The sequence below is a fragment of the Bos indicus genome, chromosome 4 (genome assembly GCF_029378745.1).
Source record: "Bos indicus isolate NIAB-ARS_2022 breed Sahiwal x Tharparkar chromosome 4, NIAB-ARS_B.indTharparkar_mat_pri_1.0, whole genome shotgun sequence".
NCBI classification, from domain to species: Eukaryota; Metazoa; Chordata; class Mammalia; order Artiodactyla; family Bovidae; genus Bos; species Bos indicus.
In genome coordinates this window covers 43820605-43842746 of record NC_091763.1, presented here as the reverse complement: position 1 = coordinate 43842746, position 22142 = coordinate 43820605, and the positions used below count along the sequence as shown (strand labels likewise).

Sequence of the window (22142 nt, the reverse complement as noted above, 5' to 3'; positions counted from 1 at the left end):
GAAAAGTTTTCTTCTTTTCCTTCCAAGTTTCTGAAGCCTGTTTATACATTTCTTGCCTTATCATACAACTCTATCTACTGGGGAAGACGATGCAGAAGAGCTAGAACCAGTGCTTTTATATGTGCAGGTTTAAGTACCAAAAAAACATTTGTGGTAAATAATTCTGTTTATATTTATTGCTTTTTATAAAATAGTGTATGTACATTCTTATATTACATCATTGTTTCTCTAATTTATCCTCTACTGCTTTCTTACGTGGATTCAACAAGCATTTACTGCTTGCTGTACCCTTGGTCCAGTGGGGGGGGATGCAAAGAGGAAAACTGTATATATTACTTGTTTTTATTAGAATATTTATAATTTAATTGGAGAGATAATTAGCTGTAATGTAAATGACACTCTGCATTTGTTATTCATCTTGTTTATTTCTTTTTCTGCATATTGACCTTTTTTTTTTGGTCTTCTGTGACTGCTGATCGTTTAGATGCTTATCACTAGTAACTTGTTTCTATTGAACCGTTTTCTTCTTTTGCCCACTGGAAACTTCATTCATATTGAACATTGTTTGTATGCAAAACATTTCTAGGTTCTGTAGAAGATAACAAAGATGAGTAACATGTGATAACTACAAAAAAGTTTATAATCCAGCAGGGCAGATGGAGTAGCTACATAGTCAGAATTTGAATCATAAGACAGAGAGGCAGTGATAATTTTTATTAATAGTTGTGGGGATCTAGGAGGGCTTAATCAAAGAAGCTGAATTTCACCTAGATCTTACAGGACATATAGGATTTTTAGGCAGAGATGGAATGGGCGAAGACATTCCAGCTAAATGGTATTAGCAAAAATATTAGAGTAAGACATTTGAATAATAATGAATCAGACATTCTGGAATCTTGCATGTGGTTGAGTAGTAGAATAAGTTATTAAAAGATAAAATGAGCTTTGACTAAGGTTCTGGAATGCCATAGATTGGAAATTTTCTTTTTTTGGTAGGATTTGTTTGTTTAAAGCAGAAGAGAGTGACAAGTGAAATTAGTGAAAAACTAATTTCAAAGAATATTTGGCCACTCTGTGCTAAGTGGATTGGTGGAGTGAAAAGAAACTCCAGGTAGGAAGATCACTGTTTTCAGAAGGTAATGAATCAGGGTTTGTGGTAGCTATGGAAAGGGAAGAAAGATAGACATATTTTAATAGAAAAATAGACTGAACTGAGCAGGTGACATAATGTTAAGGGGAAATGGAAGAAGGACACGTTACAAAGGTTTCTGAGAATTTTTTGAATTTGAGTGTTGGAGGATGTTGTGCCATTAGTATAAAGAGAGAATTAAAAGAGGTTAAGCTTTACTTATATGAGAAAGATGATAATTTTGTTGTTAAGTACTTTTTATAGAGATGAAGGCGCCAGGGGCTTGGTAGAAGAGTTGGATTGACATTAATTTGGAGTTTCTTTACCTAAAGTTATAGTTTAAATTATAGGATTACATTTTAGAGGAAACACAGAGAACCAAGAGAGGAAGCATGCCTAGGATAGACCCTAGGGGAATGTGCAGATTTGATTTGGGATGGTGAATTGTGAATTCGTGAGTTAGTGAATTAGGATAGTTCAGTTTCACTGAAACTTCAGTAGAATTTTTGAGGAAGAGGTTAATAATGTCTGTTGCAGTAAGGGCTAAGGAAAAAGGGCTGAGAAGACACTGGATTCTGTGGTCTTGATTGACTTTGTTGGGGAGAGGGTGTGATAAATGTCTTCTTTCCCATCCCACTGTATGTACAGTATTTTCTCTTTATTGTATCCTTTTTCTTTCCATTTATGTTCTTATAATTTTTGTAATTTACTTTCCCTTCTGCTTCCCCCCTTCAATTCTGTATCATTTCTCTTCTGCTTCCTGCTTCTCAGATCTTATTTCCAGCTATACTTATCCCTGGGTGGGGAAAATGGTCATAGGGGAGGAGATGACAGTTACTGCTCAGACCAGTCAATCTCGTGGACTGCATTATTGCGCTGTGAATTATGGCACATATTAAAAGCAAATAAAACATTACATGAAGCTTGTTTGAGGTTTGTGCTACAAGAATGTATTGTGGCTGATAGCTTTAGTATGAATTTCTCCCAGCATTTCATAAGAACTACTCTGGTGTATTTTTATGACTTTTCTATTAAAAGAAAAAAACAAAACTAATGAGCCTGTATGAAGATCCTTCTTTATACCACAAACCGTGTCTTTTAATGAGTCATAATGAATGGCATTTCTTTTTGGTTAAAACCTTAAATTTAACAAATTGTGTATATATGTTTACATATTCAGAATATATATATATAAATATAATTGTATTGTGTTTTCACCTTTTATTCTCTTTTTGAAGTATAACGTTATCTTGAGGTAATGTGTGTAAAGTAAGACAGAAATGCATTTGAATAGTTATAATGAAGGGAGGACTTTGAAAAAAGTAAGATTATTTGTATGTATGTTTATTACTTCATCACATATTAATTCATTGTTTTACTTTGAAGTGTTCTTTTCTCTTTCCTTCTAATATGCCGGAATGATTCTAAGTTTTTCTTAAGAAATAATTTGTTTGAAAATAATTATCAGTTGTTCTTTCAGGGAGACATGGTTTAGGCTTAACAACTTACACATGTAATGCATAAATATGAATCTGTTCCTGTTGCAGGAATGTTAAATAATTTCAAAATGCATGAAATAAAAACCAGGAGCTCCCTTTGTTCCTTGGGTGTTTGTGTCTGTCCTTCCAGACCTTTTTCTATGCATTTACATATATGCATTTTTACATACATACACACTCACAGAAAAGAATATGTAGTTTATTTTTAAAAGCCTAAACATTCTATCTACATTTTTCTGTAACTTGTACTTTTTAACTTAATAGTGTGTCTTGGAGCTCTGTCCATTACATAGTGTTCAGTTTATGTACACATGTACACAACTTGTGTGTGACTGTGTGTTTTTCTTTTAATTAACTAGGTTTTGTTGTTATATACTTATATGAAGTCTAAATTTCAATAAGCTTTTAATTTTAGAGCAGTTTTAAATGCACAGGCATGTTGGGGACGAGTTCCCATATACACTGTATCACTTTCTTGTATTATTAAAATCTTAAACTTGTATAGTATATTTGTCATAATTAATGAACCATTATCGATACATTAACTAAAGTCCATATTTTATTCGGATTTCCTTAGTTTTTTTTTTTAAATATTTGTTTACTTGGCTGCATCTGGTGTTAGTTGTGGCACAAAGAATCTTCGCTGCAATGTGTGGAATCTAGTTCCTTGACCAGGAATCACACCTGGGCCGCCTGCATTTGAAGTGCAGAATCTTAACCACTTGACTACCAGGGAAGTCCCAGATCCTTATTTTTTACCTGATTTCCTTTTTCTGTTCAAGGATCCTATTTAGGATATTACATTTTAAAAATTAATATTTGCTATCTAGAGATGTTTATTTTTAAAATTTTACTCTGTTTTTTTTTCTAGTTATACATATATCTTTTTTTCCCAAATTCTTTTCCCATATAATTTATTGAGCAGGTTCTCTGTGCTATACAGCAGGTCCTTTTTGATTATTTATTTTAAATATAGCAGTGTGTTTATGTCAATCCTAAACTCCCAATCTAATCCTCGCTCCCTCTCTGCCCCCCACCATAACCATAAATTCCTTCTCTAAGCCTGTGTCTGTTTCAGTTTGTAAATAAGTTTTTTTTTTTTGTATCATTTTGTCTTTTAGATTCCTCATATAAGCAGTATCATGATGTTTGTCTTTGTCTGACTTACTTCATTTAATAATCTCCAGATTCATCCATGTTGCTGCAGATGGCATTACTTCATTCTTTTTTTGCCAGTATTCTCTATTTTTACGTATATCTCCTCTTTTTTAGATTTCCTTCCCAGGTAGGTCATCGTAGAGCGTTGAGTAGAGTTCCTGTGCTGTATAGTAGGTTCTCCTTAGTTATTTATTTCATACATAATATCAATAGTGTATTTATGTGAACCCCACTGTCCTAATTCATCCAACCCCCCTCTTCCGCTTTGGTATTCATACAGCTGTGTCTATTTCTGGTTTTCTCTAGATTCCACATATATAAGTTAATATATGGTATTTGTTTTTCTCTTTCTGATTTCACTCTGTGTGAAATTCTCTAGGTCCATCCAAATTTCTGCAAATGGCACAGTTTTACCTCTTTTTATGGCTAATATTCCATTGTAAATCTGTACCACATCTTTATCCATTCTTCTGTTGATATTTAGGTTGCTTCCATGTCTTGGCTATGGTAAACAGCACTGCAGTGAACGTTGGAGTGCTTGAAGATACCACATTATATTTAGTTGTCATGTCTATTTAGGTTGCTCTTGGCTATGATAGTTTCTTAGGCTTTTATTGCTTTTGATGACCTTGACAGTTCGAGGAATATTGGTTAGGTATTTTGTAAAATGTCCCTCATGTGGGATTTGTCTGATGTCTTCCTCATAGTTAGACTAAGGTAATTACCTGACTCATTGGAAAAGACCCTGATGCTGGAAAGATTGAGGGCAGGAGGAGAAGGGGACGACAGAGGATGAGATTGAATAGCATCACTGACTCAATGGACATGAGTGTGCGCAAACTCTTAAGAGATAGTGAAGGACAGGGAAGCCTGGCGCTCTGCAGTCCACGGGGTCACAAAGAGTTGGACGCAACTTAGCGAATGAACAACAACAACAATGGGTATGGGAGGAAGATCATGACTTTGTAAGTTTTAAAAATGAAGTTTAATTAAAAAAATCAAATAATGTTGATATATGGAAGAAACCAGCACAGTATTTTATAAAAGAACCATCCTCCAGTTTAAAAAAACACAGTACTGAAAAGTTTATAATAAAAAATGGCCAAGGCTCTCTCCATTGTCCCTGTCCAGCTGTAACTCTTTAAAAAAATTTTTTTATTGCCATATAGCTCATTTACAATGTTGTGTTAATTTCTGCTATACAGATGTGTGATTCAGATATAGATATATATATTTTTTCATATTCTGTCCATTAATGCTTATTATAAGATGTTGAATATAGTTCCCTGTGTTATATGGTGGGACTTTGTTGTTTATCCATTCTATCCATAATAATCTGCATGTACTAATCCAAACTCCTGATTCATCTCTCCCACAGGTGTAATTCTTAATTCTCATCTCCTTTTAATTTCAAACTTCTGAATAAAATGTTCATTACCTTTTATTTTTTAATTGATCAGTTTTAGACATACATTGCATTCAGTTCAGTTCAGTTGCTCAGTCGTGTCCAACTCTTTGTGACCCCATGAACTTCAGTATGCCAGGCCTCCCTGTCCATTACCATCTCCCGGAGTTCACCCAAACCCATGTCCATTGTGTCGGTGATGCCATCCAACCTTCTCATCCTCTGTCGTCCCCTTCTCCTCCTGCCCTCAATCTTTCCCAGCATCAGGGTCTTTTCAAATGAGTCAGCTCTTTGCATGAAGTGGCCAAAGTATTGGAGTTTCAGCTTCAGCATCAGTCCCTCCAATGAACACCCGGGACTGATCTCCTTTAGGAGGGACTGGTTGGATCTCCTTGCAGTCCAAGGGGCTCTCAGGAGTCCTCTCCAACACCACAGTTCAAAAGCATGAATTCTTCGGTGCTCAGCTTTCTTTATAGTCCAACTCTCACATCCATACATGACTACTGGAAAAACCATAGCCTTGAGTAGACGGACCTTTGTTGACAAAGTAATGTCTCTTCTTTTCAATATGCTATCTAGGTTGGTCATAACTTTGCTTCCAAGGAGTAAGCGTCTTTTAATTTCATGGCTGCAGTCACCATCCACAGTGATTTTGGAGCCCAGGAAAACAAAGTCAGCCACTGTTTCCACTCTTTCCCCATCTATTTGCCATGCATTGATGGGACCGGATGTCATGATCTTCCTTTTCTGAATGTTGGCCTTTAAGCCAACTTTTTCACTCTCCTCTTTCACTTTCATCAAGTGTGGTGTCATCTGCATATCTGAGGTTATTCTTGTTAGGATAAATACGAATTGATCACTTCTATAATTTAGCTTCCTTCTTATCTCTAATAATTTCATAAACCTATCTAAGGTTATTAAGATTATTAAGCAATAATCAGGCCTTATTGACTTTGCAAATACTGTTCAGTGCAGATCAGAAGTTCTTTCTTGGTTTTCAGAAAGCTAAAAATTGCCTCTTTTTCATTTACACACATACTTATTACTTCATTTTCTGTCTTCTCTGTTCTGTGATGAGGTAATCTGGTGATTCTCCTTTATTCCTGGGAATAGTTTTTCTACAGTTCTCCATTCTTATTTCTGACCCATCCTGTTACCCTTGGAGCTTACTGCACAGCTTTCATACTGATACTTTCTCGTGTTGCTCTTCTGTGCTCTGGGTCCTGTTTCCTATGTCTCAAGTCTTCTTCCTTCTTTGTGTACTCGTTTACTTCAGTATACCCTCAAGTAACTTCCTAAGAAAGGATGCACACATGATAAAAATTTTGAACTTTTGCTTGTCTGAAAATGTCTTCCTACATACTTGATTCATAGTTTTGCAGATTCAAAAGTTCTAGGTTAGAAAACATTTTCATTCTGAATTGTGAAGGCACTGCTGCAGTACTGCTTTCTAGCGTCTAGTGTTACGTTGGAGTCCAGTTACACATTGTTACCTGATATATATATATATATATATTTTTTTTTTTTTTCTTTTCTCCTACTCTGGAGGCTTTTAGAATCTTTCTTTATCCCCAGTGTACTGAAATTTCATGAGGGTGTGCTGCTGCAAGGGGGGTAGGGTGTGAGGGTAAGGGGGCTACAGTGCTGAATGCCATTCTTTGTACTCATCCGTTAAAGAATCTGCATTTTGGAGACTGATTTTTGGGGGGGGAGGATTTATTGATTGATTGATATTTTTCTTCCTTATACAGTTGTTTCTTTTTTGTGCAATTTCAGTTCTTTTGATATTGGAGCTCCTGAATAGATCCTTTGGGTTGCTTTATTTTTTGCTATTTTTTACTTCTTTTGCTGTTGCTCTGCTTTCTGGAAGAATATCTAAACTTGATCTCTTTTAGCCTTTTAATTAAGCCTATCAGTTTTGCTGTTGTATTTTTAATTTTCAAAAGTTCTCTTTTTAAAAAATTTCTGATGCAGTTCAGAAAGTATTTTAGGTAAGTACAATCAGCTTATATTTACCTTGCCTAGGGTACCTGGGAGAAGGCAATGGCACCCCACTCCAGTACTCTTGCCTAGAAAATCTCATGGGCAGAGGAGCCTGGTAGGCTGCAGTCCATGGGGTCACAAAAAGTCGGACACGACTGAGCGACTTAGCAGCAGCAGCAGCAGCAGCAGCAGCAGGATCTCCGAGTCTTAGGCCTGTTCACTTTCTTCAGAAAATGAATGTTCTGTGTTTGCCTTAAGGGGTGAGATTGAAATGATCACTTGAATGTTTGGGGTGAGGGTAAGAGAACTGGGAAATCAAACTCTTTCTTATATAAACTTATAAACAATTTCTCTTGTTTTAAGATCCTTTATGTTTGTATTTGTGTGAATACATACATACATATACAGATATATACACATAAATGTGTGTGTTTACATATATATATACACACAGTATATTATATGTCAAACTTGGGATTCTTTTATAGGTTTACACATATATATCAACTTGCAGTTTTCCTCTAACGTATCTTGAAAATTTTGCCTGTGAAGTTAACTATTATTTAAATATGATTTTGGGGGGGCTTCCCAGGTGGCGCTGGTCGTAAAGAACCCACTTGCCAATGCAGCAGATATAAGAGACATGAGTTCAGTCCTTGGCTTGGCAAGACTCTCTGGAGGAGGGCATGGCAACCCACTCCATTGTTTTTACCTGGAGAATCCCATGGACAGAGGAGCCTGGTGGGCTACAGTCCGTGGAGTTGCAGAGTCGCACATGACTAAAGTGACTTAGCATGTATGCACACAAACATAATTTTTAATGACTTCATAATCTTCCATTTCTTAATATACCCAAATTTAACTAATTTTCATTATTAAACATGTTATTTATAGGTTTTTACTATTAAAAATAATATAGGAAAAGAATAATATGGGGTGAAGGCCCTTGCATGAGCATTTTTGTGCAAACTTGGCTTTCTTTTTATTAAATCCTAGTTGTGGAATTGTGGGATAAAAGGAATGATGGGTTTTAATATTTGTTCAGTGTGTTGTTAAATTGCCCTCCAGTTGACTCATTGAAAAGACTCTGATGCTGGGAGGGATTGCGGGCAGGAGGAGAAGGGGACGACAGAGGATGAGATGGCTGGATGGCATCACCGACTCGATGGACGTGAGTCTCAGTGAACTCCGGGAGTTGGTGATGGACAGGGAGGCCTGGCGTGCTGCGATTCATGGGGTCGCAAAGAGTCGGACACGACTGAGTGACTGAACTGAACTGAAGGCTGTCAGTTTATGCTCATTATCATTGTGCAGAAGTACCTATTTACTTCACCTTTGCCAAGCAGCACTAGTTAAGAAAAAATTTTGTGTTTATATAAGATGATGGACAGTTTGTGATACATGTAAATCAAATCATTATGCTGTATACACCTTAAACTTACTATTCAGTGATATATGAATATCCCAATAAAACCGGTCAGTTTGATAGGTGAAAAAAATGATTTTACATTATTTTAATTGAGTTTTTCTTCATGTTTATGGGACATTAACATTGTTTGAAATGTGCTTGTTTTATGTGCTTTGTACCTTTTTCTGTTTACTATTTTCTTTTTAAGATTTTTATTTTTCTGTTTATAATATTTTCTTTTCTTGGTGTTAAAGTGTAAGAGTTCTTTGTGTAAAAGCAGCTTTTTGTAAAAAAGAAATAACCCCATTGTCTTTTGGGAAAAATTATTTGTCTTTATTGAGGCTAATCCAGAAAAGTTTTGGATTCCTGCTGTTGTTGAAGAATAGCTTCATTAAATCTTAAAACTGTTTGTCAAAAATGACCAGGTCACTTAGAAAAGGGATATATATACATTTGAAGAACTAATCCTGAAAGGTTTTCAGGACTAAGAATTCCCTTGCTTGCCGTAGAAGAGAAGGAAGAGTTAACAAAGATCAACCTAGAGTACCTTACTGGAGAGAAAGTCGTGGTAAACCATAGAAAATAACAGTAATATCTCACTTTATTACAGGACTTCTTTCAGCATCAAACAAGCATTTATTGAGGGAGAACCATCTCTGCCTCAAGGAATGTACACTGGTGGGAGCAGGAATGATGCTGAGAAGAAAGATATGCTTGTAGCTAACTAGAATACAGCATGAGATCGAGAACCTGCTTGCGGTATTATTCAGTATAGTGTTAGTGGACCTGGTCTAGTTTCTTAGCACAGAACAAATGAGAATGAGCCCATCAGTGACTGCCCGAAGTTAGAGCTGCCACCTCTTTTCCCTGGGTGATAAATGACAGGTGAAACAATAAAAATGATTCTCGATTGCTGTTTTTTCTTCTGTTTTTGAAGTCAGTATGAATATGACAGTGAAAGTTAAAATGAATTGTATTTTTGAAAGCAGTGATGTATGTAGAAATGTAATTAGAACTGTTAAAACATAGGTGGCAATTGTGTGTTATCTGGAAATCTGTGAATTAATTTGAAGATTCCAGGTGAATAGCTTATTGATATATTTGATCAGTTTCTTAAAGGTATTCACAGTGCTTTTTCTAAGTTTTGCTTTCTTACTGGAGCAGTTCATGTAATATTTGTGTGTGTGTGTGTGTGTTTTCATCCTTACATTATTATAATAACATCAATACTTGTGGAGACTACTGAATTTGATTATAACCAGGTGAAAACAGTCATTTTATTATTTAAGAGCTGGTTTCCAGGGGACTTCCCTAGAGGTCCAGTGGTTGAGACTTCACCTTCCAATGCAGGGGGTGTGGGTTCGATTCCTGTTTGGGGAGCTGGCTTCCCATATGTCTTGTGGCCAAAAAATGTAGAACAGAAACAGTATTGTGGCAAATTCAGTAAAAGCTTTAAAAAAAAAAAGACGCATTTCCAAACTGGTGCTTAACGTAAGAATCAACTGATACCTTATCAGTTTTAAGGTTCTTTAGTCAAGCACTAGAATTCGTTTTTGCCTCTTAAACATAAGTGCTCAATAGAAATGTATTGGGTGAATGAAATGTATGTTGTTATACATTGCGCATATATGGTTTATGTGAATAAACCATAAGTTGACCATATGTTTGACGAATCCCATTTATATTTTGTTTGAAACTATTTTCATTAGCTTTCCTTTTTATGTCTTAACTTTTCCATATGAGAAATGTCTTTAGCCCATGTGTGTTTTCCCACATACATAATTTATAGTATGTTGTGAGTTGATAATGACTTACTTATTCCTTCTTTTTTCCTTCATTCTTCTATTCCTTTGGCCTCTTTAGGTTTAAATTGTTTTTGTGGGTCTCTTAGCATCTGTGTTCCATCTGTCCTGTATTCCCCCTTTTTATTTTAAAATAAAACTTGTCCTTATGTTAAATTGGACTTTGCTAAACAAATACTTTTGTTGTTCTTATGATGGAATAATTCTTACTTTTATTCTAAGAATTGTGATGGGAAGGTGAGCTAGAAATTCTTTCCAAGCCTTAGATTAAACCCTGAAGGTTAAAACTGTACAAATTCTTGGTCATGGAAAGAAATAAAAACTTAAGAATGATGATCGTTAAAGAACAACCTATTCAGTAAACTAGATGCCAGGGAGTCTTTTTTGTGTGTGTGTGAAAAGACCTAGAAGTGGCCTTTATAAATAAAAATGCATTACTGTGTAGTAGCAGCAGACTTGAGGTTGTATAGACAGTGGAGTTCTCAATTGTTATGGTCCGAAATGTTTATTATACCTCAGTAGTATGGGTAGATAGATAATAGTAGTCTATATTTATAAGGCATATTTATTTTATAAAATGTTTTTGTATATACTTCTATTTAATCTTACCTAAACTCCATTTTACAGCTGAAACTGGAGATCTGAAAGTATGTTAGTTATCAGGGTTACAGAGCTTACGGAGAAGGCAATGGCAACCCACTCCAGTACTCTTGCCTGGAAAATCCCATGGATGGAGGAGCCTGGTGCTCTGCAGTCCATGGGGTCGCTGAGAGTCAGACATGACTGAGCGACTTCACTTTCACTTTTCACTTTCATGCATTGGAGAAGGAAATGGCAACCCACTCCAGTATTCTTGCCTGGAGAATCCCAGGGACGGGGGAGCCTGGTGGGCTGCCGTCTATGGGGTCGCACAGAGTCGGACACGACTGAAGCGACTTAGCAGCAGCAGCAGCAGCAGCAGCATAGAGCTTAAATTTGAACCTGGGTCTTCTTAGCTTGTGGGTTTCCCACTTTCTCATAGCTGTTACATGTTTGCCTGTAACAAGTAAATACCTAACATAGCATCTTTATACTGTCTGTAATATGACTACAGAAAATTTAATGAATGTACTTTAAGTTGGATTTTGAAAAAAGGATGTGCTCTGACAGGAAGCAAAAAATTCCTGGAAGAGTGAGTGAGGTCGAGACTGAGATAGATGTGTATGTTGGGACAACAGTTATGCCACAAAAATGCTTTTCTACTGTGTATATATAGGCTTATTTGTTTTTTTGTTTCCTTTGTTTTGAGGGTATAGGATAGGCGGTAAATGCAGTTAGGTTGTCAGTCACTCTTGCTCTCTTGGCTATGTCATTGTTTTGTTTCCATAGGTGTCTTTCATATAATGACTTCACACTTACCTTACTTTTACTTGAACTATTTAATACTGTACTTGAGGGCATATTTCAAGACCCCTTTTTGTGTATTCAGTTCAGTTCAGTCGCTCAGTCATGTACAACTTTTTGCAACCCCATGGACTGCAGCATGCCAGGCTTCCCTGTACATCACCAACTCCTGGAGCTTGCTCAAACTCGTGTCCATCAAGTCGGTGGTACCATCCAGCCATCTCATCCTCTTGCCCCCTTCTCCTGCCTTCAGTCTTTCCCAGAATCAGGGTCTTTTCTGATGAGTCAGTTCTTTGCATCAGGTAGCCAAAGTATTAGAACTTCAGCTTCAGCATCAGTCCTTCCACTGAATATTCAGGACTGATTTCCTTGAGCATTGACTGGTTGGACCTCCTTGCAGTCCAAGGGACTCTCAAGAATCTTCTCCAACCCCACAGTTCATCAGTTCTTTGGCGCTCAGCTTTCTTTATAGTCCAACTCTCGCATCCATACATGACTACTGGAAAAATCATAGCTTTGACTGGATGGACCGTGGTTAGCAAAGTAATGTCTGCTTTTAAACATGCTGTCTAGGGTGGTCATAGCTTTTCTTCCAGGAAGCAAACATCTTCTAATTTCATGGCTGCAGTCCCCATCTGCAGTGATATTGGAGCCCCCAAAAATAGTCTCTCACTGTTTCCATTGTTTCCCCATCTATTTGCCATGAAGTGATGGGACCAGATGCCATGATCTTAGTTTTTTCAATGTTGAGTTTTAAGCAAGTTTTTTCACTCTCTTTCACTTTCATCAAGAAACTCTTTAGTTCCTCTTCACTTTCTGCCATAAGGGTGGTGTCATCTGCGTATCTGAAGTTACTGATATTTCTCCAGCAGTCTTGATTCCAGCTTGTGCATGTAAGTTAAATAAGCAGGGTGACAATATGCAGCCTTGACGTTCTCCTTCCTTAATTTGAGAACAGGCTGTTGTTCCATGTCTGGTTCTAACTGTTGCTTCTTAACCTGTATACAGATTTCTCAAGAGGCAGGTCAGGTGGTCTGGTATTCCCATCTCTTTCAGAATTTTCCACATTTTATTGTGATCTGCACAATCAAAGGCTTTTTCTGGAACTCTCTTGCTTTTTCAATGATCCAGCAGATGTTAACAATTTGGTCTCTGGTTCCTCTGTCTTTTCTAAATCCAGCTTGAACATCTGGAAGTTCATGTTTCACGTACTGTTGAAGCCTGGCTTAGAGAATTTTGAGCATTACTTTGCTAGCATGTGAGATGAGTGCAATTGTCCGGTAGTTTGAACATTCTTTGGCATTGCTCTTCTTTAGGTTTGGAATGAAAACTGACCTCTTCCAGACCTGTGGCCACTGCTGAGTTTTCCAAATTTGCTGGCATATTGAGTGCAGCACAGCAGCATCTTTTAGGATTTGAAATAGCTCAACTGGAATTCTGTCACCTCCCCTAGCTTTGTTCGTAGTGATGCTTCCTAAGGCCCACTTGACTTTGCACTCCAGGATGTCTGGCTCCAGGTTAGTGATCACATCATCATGGTTATCTGGGTCATGCAGATATTTTTTGTATAGTTCTTCTGTGTTTTCATGCCACCTCTTCTTAATATCTTCTACTTCTGTTAGATCCATACCATTTCTGTCCTTTATTGTGCCCATCTTTGCATGAAATATTCCCTTGGTATCTCTAATTTTCTTGAAGAGATCTCTAGTCCTTCCCATTCTATTGTTTTCCTCTATTCTTTGCATTGATCACTGAGGAAGGCTTTCTTATCTTTCCTTGCTATTCTTTGGAACTCTGCATTCAAATGGGTATGTCTTTCCTTTTCTCCTTTGCCTTTTGCTTCTCTTCTTTTCTCAGCTATTTGTAAGGCCTCTTCAGACAACCATATTATCTTTTTGCATTTCTTTTTCTTGGGGATGGTCTTGATCATTGTCTCCTGTACAGTGTCATGAACTTCCATCCATAGTTCTTCAGGCACTGTGTCTGTCAGATCTAATACCTTGAATGTATTTGTCACTTCCACTATATAATCATAAGGATTTTGATTTAGGTCATACCTGAATGGTCTAGTGGTTTTGCCTACTTTCTTCAATTTAAGTCTGAATTTGACAATAAGGAGTTCATGATTTGAGCCACAGTCAGCTCCTGGTCTTGTTTTTGCTGACTGTATAGAGCTTCTCCATCTTTAGCTGCAAAGAATATAATCAGTCTGATTTCGGTGTTGACCATCTGGTGATGTCCACATGTGAGTCTTCTCTTGTGTTGTTGGAAGAGGGTGTTTGCTATGACCAGTGAGTTCTCTTGGCAAACACTGTTTGCCTTTGCCCTGCTTCATTTTGTACTCCAAGGCCAAATTTGCCTGTTACTCCAGGTATCACTTGACTTCCTACTTCTGCATTCCAGTCCCCTATAATGAAAAGGACATCTTTTTTGGGTGTTAGTCCTAGAAGGTCTTGTAGGTCTTCATAGAACCTTTCAACTTCAGCTTCTTCAGCATTACTGGTTGGCGCATAGACTTGGATTACTGTGATATTGAATGGTTTGCCTTGGAAACGAACAGAGATCATTCTGTCATTTTTGAAATTGCACCCAAGTACTGCATTTTGGACTCTTGTTGACAGTGAGGGCTACTCCATTTCTGATAAGGTATTCTTGCCCACAGTAGTAGAGATAATGGTCATTTGAATTAAATTTGCCCATTCCAGTCCATTTTAGTTCACTGATTCCTAAAATGTCAATGTTCACTCTTGCCATTTCCTGTATTACACAACTGATATACTCCTACTGCAGAAGCTTAGAAACTTTTTGCCACTTTAAAGTAATGGCTTTTAATGATTTGCATTATTATCTTTCAGTCTGTTTTTTGAATGTATGTATATTAATTATAAATTCTTAAAAATTGTGATGTTTAGAGGCAGGAGGTACATAGAGAAATCTCTTTGCCTTCTGTTCCATTTTTCTTTGAACAGAAAACTACTTAAAAAATCAGTAAGAAAATATATTTATAAAGTCTATAAAAATTGGATCATGCTATATTACAGTTTTATTTCCTGCAAACTAGTTTAATTTTACTTTGCAAAAATATATTCTGTTGTAGGTTTATAGCTCATATTCTTTTTTTTTTTTTTTCCATATTCTTTTTTTGCCATTAAAATTCTATAGTTGTTTTAATCTTTGGTGTTAGAAGTCAGGATCATGGTTACCCTTTGCAGTACTGCATAAAGACTGAAGGGAACACAGGGGTACTGGGTGCTGTTTATTTTTGTGAAAATTGAGCAGTTTATGGTACTTACATGCTTTTTTTCCTGTATGTATATTATACTTTAATAAGCTTTTAAAAGTTTAATAGTTATTGAAAAATACTTTTAGGTTAATAAATATTTAGGGGTAATTGGGAAAAGAAATGTGGAGACATTACAGATAAGTGTTTTCTTCAGTTGTGATTTTAAGTGATATGTAACTAGTTCATTTAAAAAAAGTGTGATTACTTACGCAATATTAACTTATATATGTTTCTAGGCTCCAGCTATTTGTGCTGACATTTTATGGCTGAATGACAGCCTGTGATATGATTTCAAGGATTTTAAAACATCAAAAAGTAAGAGTAGTGAGCTAATCTGAAGTATGAGAACAGTTTAATCAATTCTAGAACTTTAGAATAAGTTGTATATGAGCATATATCAGAACTAGAAAAGGTTAGTTTTCATTCCAAACCTAAGGAAGGGCAATGACATAGAATATTCGAACTACCGCATAATTGTCCTCATTTCACATGCTAGCAAGGCAATACTCAAGATCCTTCAAGCTGGATTTAGACAAGGCACGGGAATCAGAGATCAAATTCCAATAGCCATTGATCAAATGGAAAAAGCAAGGGAATTCCAGAAAAAACATGCGTTTCATTGGGTATGCTAGAGCCTTTGACTGTAGATCACAACAAACTGGAAAATTCTTCAAGAGATAGGAATACCAGACCAACTTACCTGTCTCCTGAGAAAACTGTTAGGACCGGACATGCAACAATGGACTGGTTGAAAATTGGGAAAGGAGTATGTTAAGGCTGTACATTGTCAACCTGTTTATTTAACTTATGTGCAGAATGTATCATGTGATATACCGGGCTGGGTAAATCACAAGCTGGAATGAAGATTTTAGGGAGAAATGTCAACAACCTCAGATACACAAATGAAACCACCCTAATGGCAGAAAGCAAAGAGAAACTAAGGAGCCTCTTGATGAAGGTGAAAGAGGAGACTGAAAAAGTTGGCTTAAAATTCAGCATTCAAAAAACGAAGATCACGGCATCTGGTCCTGTCACTTCATGGCAAGTAAATGGGGAAATAATGGAAACAGTGACAGACTTTTATTTTCTTGGGCTGCAAAATAAAGCCGATGGTGACTGCAGCCATGAAATTAAAAGACGCTTGCTCCTTAGGAAAAAAAAAAAAACTATGACAGACTTAGTGTATTAAAAAGTAAAGACATCACTTTGCCCACACATGTCTGTATAGTCAAAGCTGTGGTCTTCCCAGTAGTCGTTTAATGGATGTGAGAGTTGGTCCATAAAGAAGGCTAAGTGCTAAAGAATTGATGCTTGCAAACTGTGATGCTGGAGAAGACTCATCAAAGTCCCTTGGACTGCAAGGAGATCAGACCAATCAATCCTAAAGGAAATCAACCCAGAATATTCACTGGAAGGACTCATGCTGAAGGTGAAGCTCCAATACTTCGGCCACCTGATTCAAAGAGCCGACTCCTTGGAAAAGACATTGATTCTTTTTAAAAAGTAGTTTTATTTATTTATTTTTGGCCGTGTTGGGTCTTTGTTGCTGTGCACGGGCTTTCTGTAGTTGCAGCACACAGGCTTCTAATTGCCATGGCTTCTCTTGCTGCAGAGCACGGGCTCCAGGGTGCACAGGGTTCAGTAGTTGCACTCCCAGACTCTAGAGCAGAGGCTCGATAGTTGTGGCACTTGAGCTTAGTTGCTCCGTGGCGTGTGGGATCTTCCCAGATGAGGGATCAAACTTGTATCTCCTGGATTTACAAGTGGATTCTTTACCAATGAGCTACCAGGGAAGTCCTCAAATTGGTATTTTTAAAATTAATACGTTTCAAAATATTTGTTAAGTACATAGATTTGATGTTTTTTAGGAATTATCTGTTTTAGTAGTCCAGAGAGTGGTTCGGTATGGTAGCTCCTAGTCTCACATAGCTATTGAACAGTTAAAGTTGAGCTACTTTGTATTGAGATGTGCCATAAGTTTAAACTGTAGACTGAATTTTTAATCTTATTATGAATAAAAGAATGTGAAATATCTCAATAACAGTTTTTTAGTATTGGTTCCCTGTTGAAAAATATATTATTAAAATTAATTTCACTAGTTTCCTTTTGTTTCTAGTGTGACTGCTAAAAATGTAAATTTACTTATGTGGTAACCCTTATATTTCTATTTGACAAAACTGATCTAGACAGTAATCTAAATAGACATTAGATGATTAATACCTGAATTTAGAGTAGTACTTATAGAAAGAGAAGTATGAAGGGATTTGAAGGAATTATGCTATTGGCATATGTGGTGTATAATCTTGGCTGTTACAGGATATTTTGCAGTTTTGTGTGAAGTTTTGTGTCATAACTTTGTAATTGTAGTGAGCTTTTTGAGGACAAGGACTTCATCACTATTTTAAAATTCTCCTCTACATTGTTGTTGCTGAGTGCATAGGAGCTTGGTTGAACAAACAAGAATTAAAAGGACATCAAATAATTTTGCAGATACAAAGTTTGAATTTTAGAATGTGAACCAATGATTCTTTGCGTTCCTATATGCTTTATTTTAATATCATAGTATCACTAGTTAGCCAAGTCAGTCATGTCTTTTTTAAAAGATACAAGGGTAAGGCAACTTAATATCTAGTCTTTTATATATATATATACACACACATATATATATGTGTACATGTATATGTACACACATATATATGTATATAGATACATATATATGTATATATTATATAGATATATCAAACTCTGGGTAGTCTTTTTATATCTTCCTTCATTTAGCCCTGGTGTAACCTATGAAAATTTATCATCAATTTCATTATTTTATACATTAGGCCATTGAGAATGAGTATTTTTTCCAGTGTTGTAACAAATATGCCCAACTTCAAAACTAGCCCTTTTTCCACTGTAGTTTACTCTCCTGATTAAAGTTAGCCAGTTATTTTAAGTGATTTGAAGTTAGGCTGATGTTGTGTTGGAAATGAAGTAGGTGAAGAATAATCTGTAGAATAAAATTTGTAATGCTACATTTTGACAGCTTATGATGTATATATTCCAGTGTTTAATGTATGAAAGGAAATTTAAAAATACTTCCTAAAAACTTAGAGAAAGAACAATTACATCTTTTTTTCTTTCTGATTTCCTTGGTGTATTGTAATTTGAGAAATTGGACTGTAGTTCATGAAAGAAAATTGTATAATGTTTTGAAGTATTTATTTTGTCTTTTAGATAAAATCAAAGACAAAATTAAAGAGAGAGATAAAGAAAAGGAGAGAGAAAAAAAGAAGCATAAAGTAATGAATGAGATCAAGAAAGAAAATGGAGAAGTAAAGATTTTACTGAAAAGTAAGTATATATTCAGTGATTTCAGTTGTACGATATTATATTGTTCAGTGTACTTATTGGCTTAGTGATTAAAATAAGAAATGTTACTTGGTGCTGAATTTTACTGAGAATAAACATTTGTGGTCAAGATATGAAAAGTTAATAGTGGACTTTTCTAATCTGTTTAGTAATATGTCTTTAGTATATTTATTTAGTGAGTTATTGGAAGTAGTAAAGGTAATTATTAGGTTCCTTGAATCATTTAAAAATAGGTTATGTAATTCTGTGTTTACATTACTAGTTTATGGGTATTTGGATAATCTAAAAGAAGAGACTAAAGCAATTTTAACCATGATAGAGAGGTATGGCAGAGGCAGTGATCTTACCAGTGTTTGATGATAATCGCTATGCATAGTTTACAGGGAGTATTTTACTCTGAGCTAAATAACAAGATGTTCTGTTTTACTGTATGTTTTTGCAAGCTGAAGAATATCCTCTTTTTGTTTCCTATTTTTTTCTCATAAAAAAATGAGAAAAATAACTAAATAACTAAAATAACTGTTTTAGTTAGTTATTATGTGGGGGTGGATGGTTAGGTAATAATATAGATCCTATCAATAAATATGAACTCTTCGAGGGAGAATTTGTGATAGATAGTTTTAAATTCACTCAGATAGGAGGTAAGAAGAATTAATGGCATTTGCTTGCTTGATAGCTAGCAAATTCATTAACTGCCTCATCAAGTCAACAATTTGTTGATCATAACACGTTGACTTTTATTAATTTCATATTGAGTTTACATGTGCATAAGCCTTTCTGTCTACATATGGGAGAGAAGTCCGTAGCACTGTAGGTGCAATGAAATTAATTACATAATTTAAGGTACATAGACTTTTAGATTCTGTGATTTCATTTAACTCTTTGTCCTGTTTCCACATGTTCTTTGGTGCACTTTGGCTAAGCTCTTATTTTCTACTTGTCAGAACTTTATTTTCTAAAAAATTCTTTAGACCCTGAAGAAACACGACAGAGCTAAGATTGGTGACTACTTGGTTAACGCTCACGGGCCTTCGTCTTGTTTCTTTGCCAGTGTGTTTGATGTGTGTTGTCCAAATAGATTGTAAGCCTCTGAGGCAGGAATTGAATATAATCACACTAGTGCTGTACAGCAGCTTATGATTAACACTTGAAAAGTTTTCTTTTCTTTACCATGTTGGTTTACTCATTTTTTAAATTGCTTTAGTCACATAGTCATTTTATTATTCGTTTGAGTGTACAGTGTTGTAAATTCCTATGACTGGGTTGAATGTTAAATTGCTTGCATACCATTAATGTGAAATATGTGAACCTGGAAATTACATATGCAAGCAGAATTTTAAATAACCTAAGAAGTGGAGATTTTTCTAGTAATATACAATGGTAACCTTGATTTTGAAATAAATGAAAAGCTTAAGAGATAATTAAGCTAAACTGAAACCTAGTGATGATAGAGGGGAATAAAAGACATTTGGAAATAAATTGATCTCTGGGATGACGTAGGAAAATATACTTCCTGTGAAATGGAGGTAAATAATAATTACTGCCTTTCAGGGTTGTGGAGATTAAATGACGTTAAGTATAGGGGAAGTACCAAGTACAGTGTCTAGTCCACAGATATTCAGTAAACAGATAGGAATCTTTCTTGTTAACTTGTACGAAAGATGAACTCTTGTGCTTAAAAACAATGAGAAAACTTATCTCTCCTCGGAGGGTAAAAAAAAGTGAAAGTGAAAGTCGCTCAGTTGTGTCTGACTCTGGGACCCCACGGTCTATACAATCCATGGAATTCTCCAGGCCAGAATGCTGGAGTGGGTAGCCGTTCCCTTCTCCAGGGGATCTTCCCAACCCAGGGATCGAACCCAGGTTTCCTGCACTGCAGGCGGATTCTTTACCAGCTGGAATAAAAACATGATTAACTTGTGAGATTGTGCCTGTCCCATGGTAAGCAGTGAGTGAGTATTAGCTGTTGTTATTATCAGCACAGTTTGTCCTGCATGTGTGGCCAGCCATTTGCCAAGTGAGCGTTATGACCAGGGAAAGGCATCCTTTGTCATTGGTGACCTGAAGCAACAGGAAAATCAGTTAGGTTGGGGAGTAAGTATGCTGTTCTTTACTGCCTTGTGCCCCGTTTTATGGTTTTTAACTTTTCTTCTCTTTATAAGTTTCTCCTTCTGATGATGCTAACATTGCAACTTATGGCAGACGCAGGCATGGAGTGGGTAATGACCCTTGAATATCTGAAATAGATGCTAACTGTTTCTCCACACCAATCTTATTTCCTCCAGATTTTCATTAAAACTGCATCGAGTATGACTAGAGTTACATACATGATTATATACATAGCAGAAAGGTATTATTAATGGAGAAATCTTATAAGTGTTTTTCACTGATAAAAAGGAGTTTGCTTTATTAGAAACAGTTTAAAGGAACAAATAAATGTGAAACATAAGCTTATTTAGCTCATTTTTTAAAATTTCTAATGTCTACCAATTACTTTTTCTGAATATACTTATATGTTCTAGTCATTTTTATGTTCTTTATTGATAAAGGTATAAGAACATGGATGTTACCAGTATAGTATTTTTGAGAGTAAATTTTGTCATTATAGCATATCAAGGAGCTTGATGGTGAGCAGGTGAAAAGGGCATTAAAAGAAGCCAATGTTCAAGGTTATTGTTAGTGTACTAAAGGTCACGGGTAGGTAATTCTTGAAAGGAAGAGTGAAAATATTGCTGTGCATAAAAGGAAAGTCATTCCCAGAGACCACAGGCTGAAAATAGCTAAGCTAATTACTACTTTGTTTCTGTGTATGATAATGAAATTATGTGTATTACTTCCCATAGTCGCGTCTGACTCTTTGCAACCCTGTGGACTGTAGCCTACCAGGCTTCTCCATCCATGGGATTTTCCAGGCAAGAATACTGGAGTGGGTTACCATTTCCTTCTCCAGGGGATCTTCCCAACCCAGGGATTGAACCCGGGTCTCCTGCATTGGAGGCAGACGCTTTAACCTCTGAGCCACCAGGGAAGCCCCTATTACTTCACATATTAAATATGAAATCAGATCCAATGTTTCTGGCAACCTTTATTAACACTAAAAATATACTAAGGTTAGGAATGGGAATTCTAGTGATTTTGTAATTTTTAAAGATTTTTAAAAAATAACTTGCCATTAGTAACACATACTGGTTTTTCTTTTTTATCTGTGTTTGTGATTTTTTTCCTGTCTCTATCAGAGTGTCTCTTCTGGCTGTGTGTGTATCTCCATTTCTCTTTGTGTCCGATTCTCCCTTTGGCTATCTGTGCATGTGGGGAGGGGGCGGGGAATGTGTGTTTGAGATCTACTGTTCATATGTCTATGGATCTTCAAGGGGAGGGTCTCCCATCAACTACATTTCTATACTTTTTGAGGGTCCAAATTACTTAGCAATTCTTTCTGTTGCGGGTATTTACCAGGATCCTCTAGTAAAACACTACAGTTCTGATGTATTAGGCTCTGTTCGAAGAATTATGAATTTAGAGTAAATATGTACTTTAAATACCTTTTAGTATAAGAGAAGAACATTGATATTCAAAATAGTCTTACCACCTTAAGTATTTAAAAATTTCCTACATATGTATCTATTGCATTTCATGCATCATTCCAAGACAGGAAATGCATGATTATATAAAACTTAAAAATCTATCTAGTGAAGGCTAGTGTTTGATTTGTTTTAAATGTAAAGAATGCAT

General features: G+C 36.0%; 1 protein-coding gene and 1 non-coding gene across 3 annotated transcripts in view; one reads left to right on the top strand and one right to left on the bottom strand.

The window, feature by feature from the left end:
* The window catches only part of RSBN1L (round spermatid basic protein 1 like), an 87236-nt gene that overhangs the window by 22800 nt on the left and 42294 nt on the right, over positions 1–22142 (top strand). For both annotated transcript variants that reach the window (XM_070787206.1, XM_019958617.2), the window contains exon 2: positions 18276–18392. In XM_070787206.1, coding sequence (XP_070643307.1) covers positions 18276–18392 — 117 coding nt within the window. The remainder of the gene's footprint in view (positions 1–18275; positions 18393–22142) is intronic.
* Positions 21367–21438, bottom strand: TRNAW-CCA (transfer RNA tryptophan (anticodon CCA)). The gene has a single exon. It is a non-coding gene; the product is annotated as a tRNA-Trp (tRNA).